Source organism: Hemiscyllium ocellatum, chromosome 6 (genome assembly GCF_020745735.1).
Source record: "Hemiscyllium ocellatum isolate sHemOce1 chromosome 6, sHemOce1.pat.X.cur, whole genome shotgun sequence".
Lineage (NCBI taxonomy): Eukaryota > Metazoa > Chordata > Chondrichthyes > Orectolobiformes > Hemiscylliidae > Hemiscyllium > Hemiscyllium ocellatum.
In genome coordinates, this window is record NC_083406.1 from 106866160 (window position 1) to 106881801 (window position 15642).

The 15642-nt window shown below is 43.2% G+C and overlaps 1 protein-coding gene across 2 annotated transcripts in view; it reads left to right on the forward strand.

The window, feature by feature from the left end:
• Nucleotides 1-15642, forward strand: part of LOC132816854 (gamma-aminobutyric acid receptor subunit gamma-3) — a 605764-nt gene that overhangs the window by 195208 nt on the left and 394914 nt on the right. For both annotated transcript variants that reach the window (XM_060826837.1, XM_060826836.1), the window contains exon 4: nucleotides 10699-10919. In XM_060826837.1, the coding sequence (XP_060682820.1) occupies nucleotides 10699-10919 (221 nt within the window). The remainder of the gene's footprint in view (nucleotides 1-10698; nucleotides 10920-15642) is intronic.

Below are 15642 nucleotides of genomic sequence, written 5' to 3' on the forward strand. Positions count from 1 at the left end.
CTCACCCTCACATCTCTGGACAAACTACGGGGGAATTTAGCCTGGCCAATCTACCTCAGTTGCACGTCTTTGAACTATGGGAGGAAACCAGAGCATCTAAGACAAAACCCACGCAGACACAGGAGAGTGTGCAAATTCCACATAGACGGTCATCCGGGGCTGGAATCGAGCTTAGGTCTCTGGCAACAATGCTACTGTGCCACTGTGCTGTACCATTCCTTGGACTTCTCTTGAGTCTGAACAGCTTGAAACCTTCTACAGCAGTACCATTTGGTGATGAGGTCTATTTTCTTTGTTCCTAAGTACCTGACCAATTACTGCCCAAAGGTGACAATTTTCTCCTCTGATTGGCTCATTCCAACTGACTGAGCCGAGTGTGCATAACCCTTGCACTGTTCTCTGTGGCCTATTGAAAAGCTCACAATACTTCTGGGCGGCACAGTGGCTTGACGGCTAAGACTACTGCCTCACAGCACCAGAGACCTGAGTTCAATTCTAACCTTGGTTGGCTGGCCGTGTGGAGTTTGCATGTTCTCCCTGGGTCTGTGGGGGTTTCCTCCAGGTGCCCTGGTTTTCTCCCACAGTCCAGAGATGTGCAGGTGAGGTGGATTGGCCATGCTAAATTGCCCATAGTGCCCAGGAATGTGCAGGCTGGGTGGATGAAGGATGGGATAAGGGGAGTGGGTCTGGGTGGGGTGCTGTTGGTGTGGACTCGATGTGCTGAATAGCCTGTTTTCATACTGGGATTCTAAATGTAGAAGGCTCACCCCTGTTTCTAGGCAATATTTAATATAATTGATATTTTGCAACAGTCAAGCATAGTATCCCCTTAAAACTCTCTTGAATGTTATCATTTTCAGATATACAATGGTATAAGTAGCATAAAACAAAACATGATTGTCATCATGGTCACAAATAATATTTGGGCCACAGAAGTGCTAAGTGAACACCATCTCCAACTAAAGAGAATCAGACCATCTCCTCTTGAAATTCAAATGCACTATCATCACTGAATCCCCTCTATCAACATCCTGACTTTTACTATTTACCAGCAACTTGCCTGAATGAGTGCAATTCCACCAACACTTGAGAAGCTTGGCATCGTCCAAGACAACTTTAATACTTGGTTTCACTTGATCCATGGCATTAAGCCCTTACAGCTTTCACCAATTCTTAGTGTCATTGTGTTTAACATGTAGAAGATGCATCAACTCATCAAGCTTAATTTGACAGCACCTTTTAACCCCCCAACCTCTGATACCTAAAGGACAAGGGCAGCAGATGCACGGAAACACTGCTCACCCAAATGTTCAGGCCAGGGCACACATCATGTTGACTGATCATGGTACTGATCCTATACTGGTCAAAACCCTGGATCTCCATCCTAATAGCTCTATTCGTGTACCTACACCATGTTAAATGCAGTGCAGCTTACCAGTGGGCAATTCATCTGAAATTGCCAGAAATGGCCAAATCCTGTGAAAAAGTTTTTGAAAAGTGACATTGCTCAAATTGGTGCAAAACTTCAAATTTAAACCCTTATTGTTTGTCAATACTAATCATTCAGGAAAGATCATGTGTTTACTAATTTGATTTATTATTGTCACATGTACTAGGTTCAATGAAAAGTTTTTGTTTTGCTTGCAGTACCAACAGACCACAGCATACAAAGATAATAGAACTTAGTGAAGAACACAATGTTACGGCTGCAGAGAAAGTACATAAAGTGCGAGATTAACTGCATTTGTTTAACAAGTTTGAGTCTTTCACACTCCCCCCCACCTTTTTTTTTAGAATACTCACAGTGTGGAAACAGGCCCTTCAGCCCAACAAGTCCACACCAACCCACCGGAGCGCAACCCACCCAGACCCATTCCCCTACATTTTACCCGTTCACCTAACACTACGGGCAATTTAGCATGGCCAATTCCATAAGACCATAAGACATAGGAGTGGAAGTAAGGCCATTCGACCCATCGAGTCCACTCTGCCATTCAATCATGGCTGATGGGCATTTCAACTCCACTTACCAGCGTTCTCCCTGTAGCCCTTAATTCCTTGAGACAACAAGAATCTACCAATCTCTGATAGATTAACCTAACCTAACCTCACCTAACCTGCATGTGTTTTTTGGACTGTGGGAGGAAGCCGGAGCACCCGGAGGAAACCCACGCAGACACGGGGAGAATATGCAAACTCCACACAATCAGTCACCTGAGGCAGGAATTGAACCCGGGTCTCTGGCGCTGGGAGGCAGCAGTGCTAACCACTGTGCCACTGTGCCGCCCTCGTAGAACATTGTTCATAACCAAAAGGCAAGAACACTTGGAAGCTATAACTTATGCTTTTCTTTGTAAAGATGTTACAAATATGAAGAATTATATTGCTTTGTTTGCATTGTCCCTTGAATGTGGAGTAAAGTGAATGAAGAGGTCATGTGACCTGTTCTGAATCTTGCCTGACAACGAACCCACTTGGTTATATTAGGTTAAAGAAGGGATGGGCAGGGGGACCTGGTTGCTGGGCTATTATAGGTAGTCTGTTAGTTTCCAAGACAAGTAAATTTTGGAAAGGTCAGGTCTGTAGCCAATTATTCTTTAAAATATTGGTTTAATTCCATGATAGACTAGAATTGTGGATCTTGAAGATAGCATTTCTACTGGATATGATATACATGTGATACGCATTATCATTGGATGATTGAGGACACTGAGTCTGTATTTCCTAGAATTTCAAGCAATAAGGGGTGGAACTTAGTGAAACTTACAAACTTCTTACAGGGTGTATGTTGTTCAGATATTTCACTGGCTATGAATTTAAAGCCAGGGATGTAATCTCAGGGTGGTCTCATTGAAGCCATGGATCTAGAGGAATTTCTTCATTCGGAGGGTGAGAATTTTTGGAATTCTCTACCCCAGAATGCAATGGAAGCTCAGTCATTGATTCAAGAAATAAATTGATACGTTTCTGGAAACTAAAGCCATTGAAAGTTGTGAAGGTAGTGATGATTTGGAAGTGCCGGTGTAGGACTTGGGTATATCCTCTGATAGACAAAAGTCAGGTCTGCAGATGCTGGAGATCAGAGTCTAGATCAGAGTGGTGCTGAAAAAGCACAGCAGGTCAGGCAGCATCTGACAAGCAGGAAAATTGACGTTTTGGGCAAAAGCCCTTCATCAGGAATTCATCAGGTTCCTCCACAACCACCCTATGAAGAAGCAGCATTCTGAAGGCTGGTGCTTCCAGATAAACCTGTTGGACTATAACGTGGTGTTGTGTGATTTTTAACAATGAAGGTAGTGCATTGATATAAATGATAGGCCATGATCAAATTGAATAACAGAGCAGGTGCAACAATCCAAATTGCCCATTCCTGTCTTTTTATGTACCTGTGAAATGGACCTTGAGAGGCAAATAGTCTACAGCAGCTGAAACAACAGGAAAACAGAAATAGACAGGAGTGGCTGTGTCACTTGTAGACCATGCAGAATGGAGCTCGCACTGGGATTGAAGAGACCACATTTATGAGGATTTATATGGGGTTGGACATTTACCCTAGCTTTGATTGGAAGAAGGGATCCCTAGATTAGCCTTCACCGTTAGATTTACTTCAGGGATTAGAAGTCATTCAGCCATAAAAGAAAAAAGGAAACAAGTTAATGAAAAATGAGATTAGTTTTGGACTGGTTCCTGGATAATAAAGTAAACACTTCAGTGACAGAGAAAATGAAAATCATGGAGGGATATGTTCAGATTTTAAATGAGGAATTTTTTTCTATCATTTAACATGTAAGTTGCCTGCTGAATTGTGCAAGAGCAATTGTTCATTTCACTTTCTTATTACAGTAAAATCTTTACAACTTCAAATACAGTCACTTTCTGTATGTTCAAATATGTTTTAAAATGTTATCAGCCTTGAAGCAGTTTGTAGCAGTAGTGGTAATATTTTTCTTAGCACATTTTATTGTGAAGTGCATAGTAGCAAAAATCAAGATCAAAATGGAATTCAACCTATTTCTCCAAGTCATATCAGACTTAGAAATTTAACCAAATCACCAAAAATAATTTCTTCTTGCTTATGTAATGACAGATGGTGTCTGAGAGTTATCTTAATGCCTTGATGTATCGTGAATTGAAATGCAGTGACCATTATGTTGGTAAATGCCGAATATGCATGATGTTCAAGATCTAATTACCTTGCAGCATACAGTAACAGATATTACTCAGTAATGAAGTGTTGATTGTCTCTCAGTACATTGACAGTGATTACATCTCTGATTATCCTTGCGGAATTAAACCCACCCACCACCATCCAGAGATCATAGGGCCAAGATACAATCATGTCACCACATTAACGTTCACATATTTACGTAGATTTTATAAGCTTCGGAGTTAAAAGTGTAACTTACCTTACACTCATAAAAATATACCTTTAAATCATGTTACAAAGCTTTCCTTTATTCTCTGAGATATAATAGTTGTTATGCATCACTTCAGTTTTACTCTCCTACTTGTATTATCAGGTATACCACTCTAATAAGAAACAAAGACATACACCATTTACAGTCACACAGACAGACGTGGCTGTGTCTCTTGTAGACCAGGCAGAATGGAGCTTACACTGGGATTGAACAGAGCACATTTGTGGGGACAGCAGATGCACGGAGAGTTTTACATCCAATGAAGTATGTTTGAAGTGTAATTACTATTAGGTAAACATTGATTGAGGCAAAAAATAAACTGAAAGTACTACAGATGCGTAAATCAGAAACAAAAACTGAAGATACTAGAAAAGCTCTGCAGCATCTGTGAAGATAAATCAGAGTTAATGTTTTGGGTGCAGTGACCCTTCTTCAGGGCTGGATTGGTTGAGGTGTATAAGATTATGAGGGTTAGGGACAGGGTGAATAGAGAGCAGCAGTTCACCTTGGTTGAGGTGTCAGTCATGAGGGGGCATAGTTTTAGGGTCAGGAGATTCAGGGGGGTTTTGGGAATAAAAACTTTTCACTCATCAGGTGGTGGGAATCTGGAATGCACAGCCTGGCAAGCTAGTGGAATTGGGAACCTTACAATATTTGGATGAGTGCTTCAAATATCAGAACACCCACGGATATGGGACAAGTGCAGGCGTACTTTTACTGGTAGTTATGTTGGTACAGATTCAATGGGCTGATGGGCCTTTTCTGCATTGTATGAATGTATGAATTGGTAAAATCTGGGGAAAGCACCCGACTCCTCTTTGAGAAAGCTCCGTGTGATTTTTTTGCGCCATTGAGAGACAACAGGCAGTGTCTTAGTTTAACAACTCAACTAAAAGATGGGGGAGCTGCAGAAGTGCAGCGCAGCCTTGACTTTTTTTTAGATTAGATTACTTACAGTGTGGAAACAGGCTCTTCGGCCCAACTAGTCCACACCGACCCGCAACCCACCCATACCCCTACCTAACACTAGGGGCAATTTAGCATGGCCAATTCACCTGACCCACACATCTTTGGATTGTGGGAGGAAACCAGAGCACCCGGACGAAACCCACACAGACACGGGGAGAACGTGCAAACTCCACACAGTCAGTCGCCTGAGGCGGGAATTGAACCCGGGTCTCAAGCGCTGTGAGGCAGCAGTGCTAACCACTGTGCCACCGTGCCGCCCATCTTTGTGGTCTGGTCTCTGGAGTGCACTTAAATACACAGCTTTCTGATTCACCACTGAGACCGTGACCAACGAGCCATGGAGAATTCTTGAATGTCAACAATCCTGGATGTTAAATACCTCAATTTGTAATACTCAGCATAAAGTACGGAATGGCAGCAATGTTCCCAGCAATGGGAAGTGGGTTGGAGAGTTGGAGATGCTGGGAAAGTAACTGTAAACTCCTTTGGGATGGCTCCCCAGTGTTAACTTCCACAAGGGCAGGCTCGATCTGCAAATGACAAATTACTCACTGAAGTATTGTGGGGGATGGAATGGCCACAGGGCAGACAATCAAGAGTGCAAGACCTCAGTTAGTGACCACTTTTAGAAATCCTGGATGGCTCTCTCATCAGATTCTTCCATTGTCCCTCCTGTGTTCATATTCCACCCAACATCCATAATATGATGGCAGGTAAAGAGGCAGGCAGTCATTTGGTTGCCTGCCATAGAATTTAACAGGCAGAATAACTGCCAATACAGAGAGCTCAGGACCCAGACCGGGTCCGGTCCTGCCCTCAGTAGACTTTGTAATTCCAGAAGATTCTAGTCAATGTGTCCTGTCATTAGTTTGTCCACTTTAACAATGCTGAGGGATGAGATTGGATTTTAATGGTTAATGCGTTTCTGGCGGGAAACCACTGATTCCACTTGTTTTCTAGGATTCAGCCTTTGGATTAATGGTAGCAGTTTCATCACTGAGAAAAAAATGGCCCAGGGTTCAAATTTCAGACAAATAAAGCATTGATGTGAAATTGTGGATTGGCACCCAGTTGGGTGCCAGCTGAAATGGGTTACTCCCAGGCCCAATCATCAATTGTAGGGGTAGTGGGCATCCATAAAACCTTCCTGGTGCATACTATTAACAAATGATATTGGTATAAACATGATAAAGCTATAGAAGGAGAGATGACTTCAAAGCCTGTCAGATTGTTGATCAGCCTGCAGGTTATTCAAGGACTTTTAGCATGTTCTCCAAGGGACATATGTGAAGATATGAAAATAGCAATAATCACTGGGTCTCATTTGATATACTGGCTGTCTAATTTTCTGCTCAGTTTGGATGGGAAGCCATTGTCAGCCTTGTGAAATGAAGTGGCACAGATAAAGGGTAAGGATGGAGGGCTCTATGAAAAGGGTGAAATCTAGATTTTGTAAGTTCAGGGTGGGGAGGGGACAACATCAGAGCAAGGTCATCAACAGATTCTGGACCCTCTGCAAACTGGCCTTCACTTGGCAGGAAACACACAGTGGCTTTCCTGTTCACACACAAGTTAAAATGGCTGTCAGACACCAATACTTTCATTGGGTTCCAATAGGGAAATGTCAATTATGGACCTCGCTGGCTGTGGGTGGCTGGATCAGCCACCTGTACAGAGATGCCCTTTAAAATTAGAACTGTCATGATTTGGCCAGCTATCCATTTGGCAAGTAACCAAGGAGATTTAACTGCCGTCTGCTGGTTTCAACCAGGGTGGTAAGGTTAAAATCCTTCGCAAACTATTTTCCAGCTTCTTTTTAATTCTCATTGAAAATAGTTATTTATATAATGATAACAGTCTTATCATTACATGTTACTAGTAGACAAATATTCTCTCAATTTCTTTGCAAACCTTTATCAAGTAAACTGCAGATAAGTAAACTGCATATAAAATAAATCAAGTTATAAAATATTGTATATGAGGTAGGAAATGAAATAATGCATTTCACACTGATGGACTAAGTGACTCACTGATTAAGATTTTTGGAGAAGTAATAAAGTAGATTGATGGAGGCGGAGTGGCGGACGTGATCTATATGGACTTCAGTGAGGTGTTGACAAGGTTCCTTACGCTGGACTGGTCAGCAAAGTCAGATCACATGGAATACAGAGAGAACTGGCCATTTGGAAACAGAACTGGCTCAAAGGTAGAAGACAGAGAGTGGTGGTGGAGGGCTGCTGTTTAGACTGGAGGCCTGTGACTAGCAGTGTGCCACAAGGATCGCTGCTGGGCCCACTGCTTTTCATCATTTATATAAATGATTTGGATGTGACCGTAGGAGGTCTGGTTAGCAAGCTTGCAGATGACGCCAAAATTGGAAGTGTAGTGGACAGCAAAGAAGGCTACCTTAGAGTACAATGGGATCTTGATTAGATGAGCCAAAGGGCCGAGGAGTGGCAGATGGTGTTTAATTTAGATAAATGTCAGGTGCTGCATTTTGGAAAGGCAAATCAGGGCAGGTGTTAAACACTTAATAATAATGCTCTGGGGAGTGTTGCTGAACAAAGAGACGTTGGAATGCAGGTTCATTGATCCATGAAAGTGAAGTCGCTGTTTGACAGGATAGTGAAGAAGGCATATGGTATGCTTGCCTTTGTTGGAGTAAAAAGTGAGGTCTGCAGATGCTGGAGATCAGAGCTGAAAATGTGTTGCTGGTTAAAGCACAGCAGGTTAGGCAGCATCCAAGGAACAGGAAATTCGACGTTTCGGGCCAGAGCCTGATGAAGGGCTCTGGCCCGAAACATCGAATTTCCTGTTCCTTGGATGCTTCCTAACCTGCTGTGCTTTAACCAGCAACACATTTTTGACCTGCTTGCCTTTATTGGTCAGTGCATAGAAGTTGGGAGGTCTTGTTGTGACTGTATATGTCATTGGTTAGGCCACTATTGGAATACTGTGTGCAATTCTGGTCTCCCCGCTATAGGAAGGATGTTGTGGAACTTGAAAGGGTTCAGAAAAGATTTACAAGATGTTGCCAGGGTTGGAGGGTTTGAGCAATAGGGAGAGGCTGAATAGGCAAGGGCTGTTTTTTTCTCTGGAGTGCAGGAGGCTGAGGGGTGACCTTACAGAGGTTTATAAAATCATGAGCGGCATGGATAGGGTAAATAGACAAGGTCTTTTCCCCAGGGTTGGGAAATCCAAACCTAGAGGGTTCAGGTATAAGGTGAGAGGAAAAAAGTATAAAAGGGACCTAAGAGACAACTCTTTCACGCAGAGGGTGCTGCGTGTATGCAACAAGCTGCCAGAGGAAGGGGTGGAGGCTAGTACCATTGCAGCATTTAAAAGGCATCTGGATGGGTATATGAATAGAAAAGATTTAGAGGGATATGGGCCAAGTGGTGGAAAATGGGACTAGATTTATTTAGGATATCTGATTGGCATGGATACGAGGACCAAAGGGTCTGTTTCCGTGCTGTACATCTCTATGACTCACAGACACAAGAAAGAATAAGTTAGAATTGAAGATGGTAGAAATGAGGTGATCTCATTGATTGAAATTTTTGAACGATTAAAGCAAGGGATGAGCAATAAATGCTGACTCAGCCAATGATACCTACATCCCATGAATGAATAGAAAAAAACCAAACCTAAACCCCACAATTTAGAACACCATAAAGTATTTCAGTTTTCTTTTAAAATCTACGACTGTACATATGCATTTTAATAAAGGTGGAATAATGGTTTATGTTACTTTATCTAGTAATTGGAGGATCTCCTGTGACACAATTAGTCAGCGGGTTTGGCTTTAATAAAAGGTTGGTGATTTGAGACCACTAAGGGATTGAGCTTGTGCTGTTCTCACTCCATCAACTTTCAAGGGATTCTTGTGATAAAGTGGTAGCAATCTTCCCTCTGAACCGAGAAACCCGGTTCAAGTCCCACCTGCTCCAGCAGTGTGTCGCAATATCTCTGAAAATAGACAAGCCATTTCGGACCGAGATAAGGAGGAACTGATTTACTCACAGGCTAGTGAACCTTTGGAATTCTCTCCAGCCAGAAGACTGTGGAAGCTTAGTCAGTGATTTTAAGGCAGACATTGATGGATTCCTAGATGCTAAAGACATCGCACAAGAATGTGGTAGATGGTTAGTCATAATCTAGAATAGCAGAACTGACTCAAAGGGTTGAATGGTCTACCCCGTTCCAATGTTCTTACCAAGTTGTTACTTAACCAACCTTTACAGAAGTGGAATTGTTACCCTTACCCAGTCTGGGCTGTATGTTATTTCAGACCGACAACAAAATGGTTGACTGGTAACAGTGCTCTGAAATGACTGGTAAGTCTCTCAGCCATGTCCATTAAATGGATGGCACTGTAGGAATTCCTTCACCACATAGAATGCAGCAGTCCTGGGAGACAGCTCTCCCACCTTACTAGCCCTACGAGTGACTCTCAAACCTCTGAGTGAATGTATTTAAAAAGAAACTGTTCTGAGTCGCAGGTAGATAGGTTAGTGAAGAAGGCGTTTGGTATGCTTTCCTTTATTGGTCAGAGTATTAAGTACAGGAGTTAGGAGGTCATGTTGCAGCTGTACAGGATATTGGTTAGGCCACTGTTGAAATATTGCGTGCAATTCTGGTCTTCCTATCGGAAAGATGTTGTGAAATTTGAAAGGGTTCAGAAATGATTTACAAGGATGTTGCCAGAGTTTGAGGATTTGAGCTACAGGGTGAGGCTGAACAGGCTGGGGCTGTTTTCCCTGGAGCATCAGAGGCTGAGGGGTGACCTTATAGAGATTTACAAAATCATGAGGGGCATGGATAGTATAAATAGATAAAGTCTTTTCCATGGGGTGGGGGAGTCCAGAACTAGAGGGCATAGGTTTAGGATGAAAGGTGAAAGATATAAAGGAGGCCTAAGGGCAACTTTTTCACGCAGAGGATGGTATATGGAATGAGCTGCCAGAGGAAGTGGTGGAGACTAATAGAATTGCATCATTTAAAAGGCATTTGGATGTGTATATGAATAGGAAGGGTTTGGAGGGATATGGGCGGGGTGCTGGCAGGTTTGACTAAATTAGGTTGGGATATCTGGTCGGTGTGCATGGGTCTGACCAAAGGGTCTGTTTCCATGCTGTGCATCTCTATGACTCTATCTCCCAGAAGTTAACTGTGATCCAAAGCATAATTAAAAGGTTCACCCTCTCTTTTAGAAGCTGCTCAGTAAGTGTTGCTTTCTTGACATGTGTGGAATTTTGTTACTCTGTGTTCAACTCTGCTGGACTTACTAGGTCTTGCCTTTGTTTTGCAGGAGTACACCATTGACATCTTCTTTGCTCAGACCTGGATTGACAGTCGCCTGCGGTTCAACAGTACAATGAAAATCATCACTCTCAATAGCAACATGGTTGGATTCATATGGATACCAGACACTATCTTCAGGAATTCCAAAAAGGCAGATGCTCACTGGATCACCACGCCCAATCAGCTGCTTAGAATATGGAATGATGGGAAAATCTTGTATACTTTGAGGTGGGTTAGGAACTATCTGATGACATCTATTTAAGTATTTGGTTTGTGTTATTCATAGTTTGGGGGAGGGGCGGGGTTTGGTCTAGTGGTATTATCGCTGGACTATTAATCTGGAGATCCAGGTAATGTTCTGGGGACCTGGCTTTGATTCCTGCCACGACAGGTGGTGGAATTTGAATATAATAAAAATCTGGGATTAAGAGTCTAATGTTGACAATGCATCCACTGTTGGAAAAACTCATCTGGTTCACTAATGTACTTCAGGAAATAAAACTGACATCCTTACCTGGTCTGGCCTACATGTGACTCCAGACCCATTTCAATGTGCTTGACTCTTACCTACATCCTGGAATGGGTAACAAATGCTAGCCTAGCCTTTGATGGCCTCATCCTGTAAATGAATAAACAAAGCAGTTGGGTCCCCACTGGTTCTGATCCCTCTCCCACCTACAGTACGTTTTGGTTTTATTCATTCAAGGAATGTGGGTATCACTAGCTGTCCCAGCCCATCTGTAATTACTGCTTGAGCTGAATGACCTGTTCAGCCATTTCAGAGGGTAGTCAGGAGTCAACCACATAACTGTGGATCCGGACTCACGTGGAGTCCAGACCAGGAAAGGATGGCAGATTTCCTTCCCTAAAGGAATTTGGTGAACAAGGTGTGTTTTCACAAGAACTGACAGTGGGCACATGGTCAGCATTCTGGATTAATGGCGCTGGAAGAGCACAGCAGTTCAGGCAGCATCCAAGGAGCAGCGAAATCGACGTTTCGGGCAAAAGCCCATCATCAGGAATAAAGGCAGTGAGCCTGAAGTGTGGAGAGATAAGCTAGAGGAGGGTGGGGGTGGGGAGAAAGTAGCATAGAGTACAATGGGTGAGTGGGGGAGGGGATGAAGGTGATAGGTCAGGGAGGAGAGAGTGGAGTGGATAGGTGGAAAAGGAGATAGGCCGGTAGGACAAGTCCGGACAAGTCATGGGGACTGTGCTGAGCTGGAAGTTTGGAACTATGGTGAGGTGGGGGAAGTGGAAATGAGGAAACTGTTGAAGTCCACATTGATGCCCTGGGGTTGAAGTGTTCCGAGGCACAAGATGAGGCGTTCTTCCTCCAGGTGGTGAGGGAGTGGCAGTAATGGAGGCCCAGGACCTCCATGTCCTTGGCAGAGTGGGACGGGGAGTTGAAATGTTGGGCCACGGGGCAGTGTGGTTGATTGGTGTGGGTGTCCCGGAAATGTTCCCTAAAGCGCTCTACTGGGAGGTGCCCAGTCTCCCCAATGTAGAGGAGACCGCATCGGGAGCAACGGATATAATAAATGATATTAGTGGATGTGCAAGTAAAACTTTGATGGATGTGGAAGGCTCCTTTAGGGCCACGGATAGAGGTGAGGGAGGAGGTGTGGGTGCAGGTTTTACAGTTCCTGCGGTGGCAGGGGAAAGTGCCAGGATGGGAGGGTGGGTTGTAGGGGGGCGTGGACCTGACCAGCTAGTCATGGAGGGAACGGTCTTTGCGGAAGGCGGAAAGGGGTGGTGAGGGAAATATATCCCTGGTGGTTTATCAATGTAGCGGAGGAAGAGGTGGGGAGTGGTGCCGGTGTAGTGTTATTCCAGATTCTCATTGATACAAATGTCACCATTTGCCATCAAACTCATGACCCCAGAACCTTAACCTAGCTCTCTGGATTCCTAGCCTAGCAACAATACAATTATGGCCTCAAGTCCTCCTATCCCCCTATTGAATTCCATTAGAGGGAAGGCGATTGGAGGATTTTCTTCTGCGCCACCACAAATCAGGGGTAGTCCTTTGCTGACTCGAGGACATACTGTTTGTTCTGGGTTTTTTTCTAAGGCCTTGGAGGAAATTATACCAATTAAACTTAACATGAGTCCTACTGAGAAAACACCAAACAAGAAGGTAATTGATCCTAAAAGATGTAAATGACCATTTCCAAAGCCGTGCATTGCTCTACTGGAGCAGAAGATGAGATTATTCTTCACTGAGCACTGGCTGAGCTGACACTTTGCCACAAGAGAAGCTTGGCACACCTCCAACATTCCAACTACCAGTTCAGGGCGAGTACTGCGGAATCATCCTTTTCAGTGCAGTGAAGCTGCCCTGCACATGACCATGTGTGATGGGAAGCAACAACAATGTAAAAGGAGAAAACAGAGGTTCAGCTCCACCCCAGAAATTCCAACTGTCTGAAAGAGGACAACAGGGCCTTTGATGGAACCCGTTATCATGTGAATTTAACTTGAACTCCAATTGTTTAGCTATCAGGACAAATTGAACAAACTGAGGGCTAAACTTTTGATTGTTAAGAGATAATCCATTTGAAGAGAAATGAATAGATTGATAAAAATTATAAGACCACAAGATGGAGGAGCACAAGTAGGCCATTCCTTCTATCAAACCTGTTTTGGCTGATCTGTTAGTTTTCAACTCTATTTTCCTGCCTTTTTCCCATAACCCTTGATTTACTTACTGATTAAAAATCTGTCCGTCTCAGCGTTGACTTTAATGATACCCCAGTAAAGAATTCAAAAGATTCACTGCCCTCCGAGGGAGAACATTTCTTCTTATCTCTTTTTTAAATGGGGAGCTCCTTACTGTGAAATTATGCCCTGAGATCCTAGATGCCCCTACAAGGGGAAGCAGCTTCTCCGCATCTGCCCTGTCAAGCTCCCTAAGAGTCTTAAACATTTGATAAGGTCTCTTGTTATTTTCCTAAAATGGCTCGAGTGGTTATGTGGAGTTCTGCAGGGATCAGTGGTGGGGCCCTTGCTGATTGTGGTACATAGAAACAATTTAGACTTGAGTGCAGGAACATTAATCAGTAAGTTTGTGGATGATATGAAAGTTGGTTTGGTGGTAAATAGTGAGGAGTATAGCCCCTGATTCCAGGAGGATAAAGACTGGCTGGTGAGATGGCATAATCAATGATAACTGAATGCAATCTGGATAAATGTGAGCTGATTTAAACAGGACAAATAAGGCAGGGGAATACATGATGAACAGTAGGACCCTGGGAAGCACCAACAATCAGAGGGATTTTGGTGTGCAGGTCCCTTCAGATAACAGGACAGTTAGATAAGTGGTTGAGAAGACATACAGGATACTTGTCTTTATAAGCCAGGATGGGGAGTTTGAGAGCATAACAGGTTGTGCTTGAATTGCATAAAAATTTGACGAGACCACAGCTAGAGTATCATGTGCAGTTTGAGAATGCACTCGAGAAGGTGCAGAGGAAACTAACCAAGATGCTGCCTCAGCTGGAGATATTTAATTGTGAAGAGAGATTGGATAGACTGCGGTTTGGGGCAAAGGTGTCTGAGAGGGGACATGATTGAGAAGTATAAAATTATGAAGATATGAAGAAACTTTTCCCATTGATGTAGAGAGCAATGACCAGGGGTCATCACTTGATGGTAGAGGGGGTGTGAAGATTTTTATTACACCCACGGTATGGTGGAAATCTGGAACTCAGTGCCTGTGATCATGGAGCCAGAAATCCTCAGCACATTTAAGAAGTGTTTAGATGTACACTTGTGATGCCAAGGTATACAAGGCTCTGGGCCAAGTCCTGGAAAATGTGATTAGAATAGCTAAGGTGTTTGTTTTGATGGTTGCAGGCACAGTGTACTGAAGGGCCTTTTTCTGTGCTGTAGACACTTTTCTGCGCTCAGACTCTCTGACATAAAACATTTAAAGAAAAATTCAAAGTGTTTAACAAAAACATTCCTTTGGAAAAAGCATCATGAGTGACAAAACTTGATCTGTAGCTTCCTAGGAAGGTTTAAGGATGATATTAGGTTAAAGGATGAACCTAACTAATTTGCAAAGAATGATCATAAGCCTGAGGATTTCAAATTTTTGAAAACAACATAAGGTCACCACAAAGTTGATAGAAAGGGAAAAACAGAATTTGAGGGAAATCTAACCTAACCTGATCTATACTTTCTGAAGCATATGAAAAGAGCATTGCTAGTCGAAACGTTGCTCCATCAGGAAATCATGTTACCATGGGAAATGAAAAGATGGTAGTGGCATTGAATAAATATTTGTGTCTGTCTTCACAGTATATGACACAAATTAAATATGAGATCTAGAATATAACCAAGGAGTTAAAATTTGGGGATTTGACGGCCCAGTGATTAGCACTACTATCTCACAGCACCAGGATCCCAGGTTCAATTCCAGCCTTGGGTGACTGTCTATGTGGAGCTTGCACATCCTCCCTGTGTTTGCGTGGGTTTCCTCTGGGTGCTCCGATTTCCTCCCACAGTCCAAAGATGTGCAGGTCAGGTGAATTGTCCATGTTAAATTGCCCATAGTGTTAGGTACATTAGTCAGAAGGAAATGGGTCTGATTGGGTTCCTCTTCGGACAGTCAGTGTGGACTTGTTGGGCTGAAGGGCCTGTTTCCACACTGTAGGGAATCTAATCAAAATGAGTGAGGGAATTAAGTCAATTAGTGTCATCAGAGGAAAGTATTGGAAATAGACTAAAAGTAATGGACTAAAACACAACAAATCCCTGGACTACACCAAAGACTTCTCATCCAGATAGCCACAGGGATAGTGGATGTGCTAGCTCTAATTTTGCAGAATTTCCTACATCCTGGAATAATTCCAGATTTGGAGGAGGCAAGTGTAATCAGGGAAGGAAGGATAAAGAAACGGGGATCTGCAGGCTGCTAAGCCTGACATTAGTCATTGGGAAAATGCCA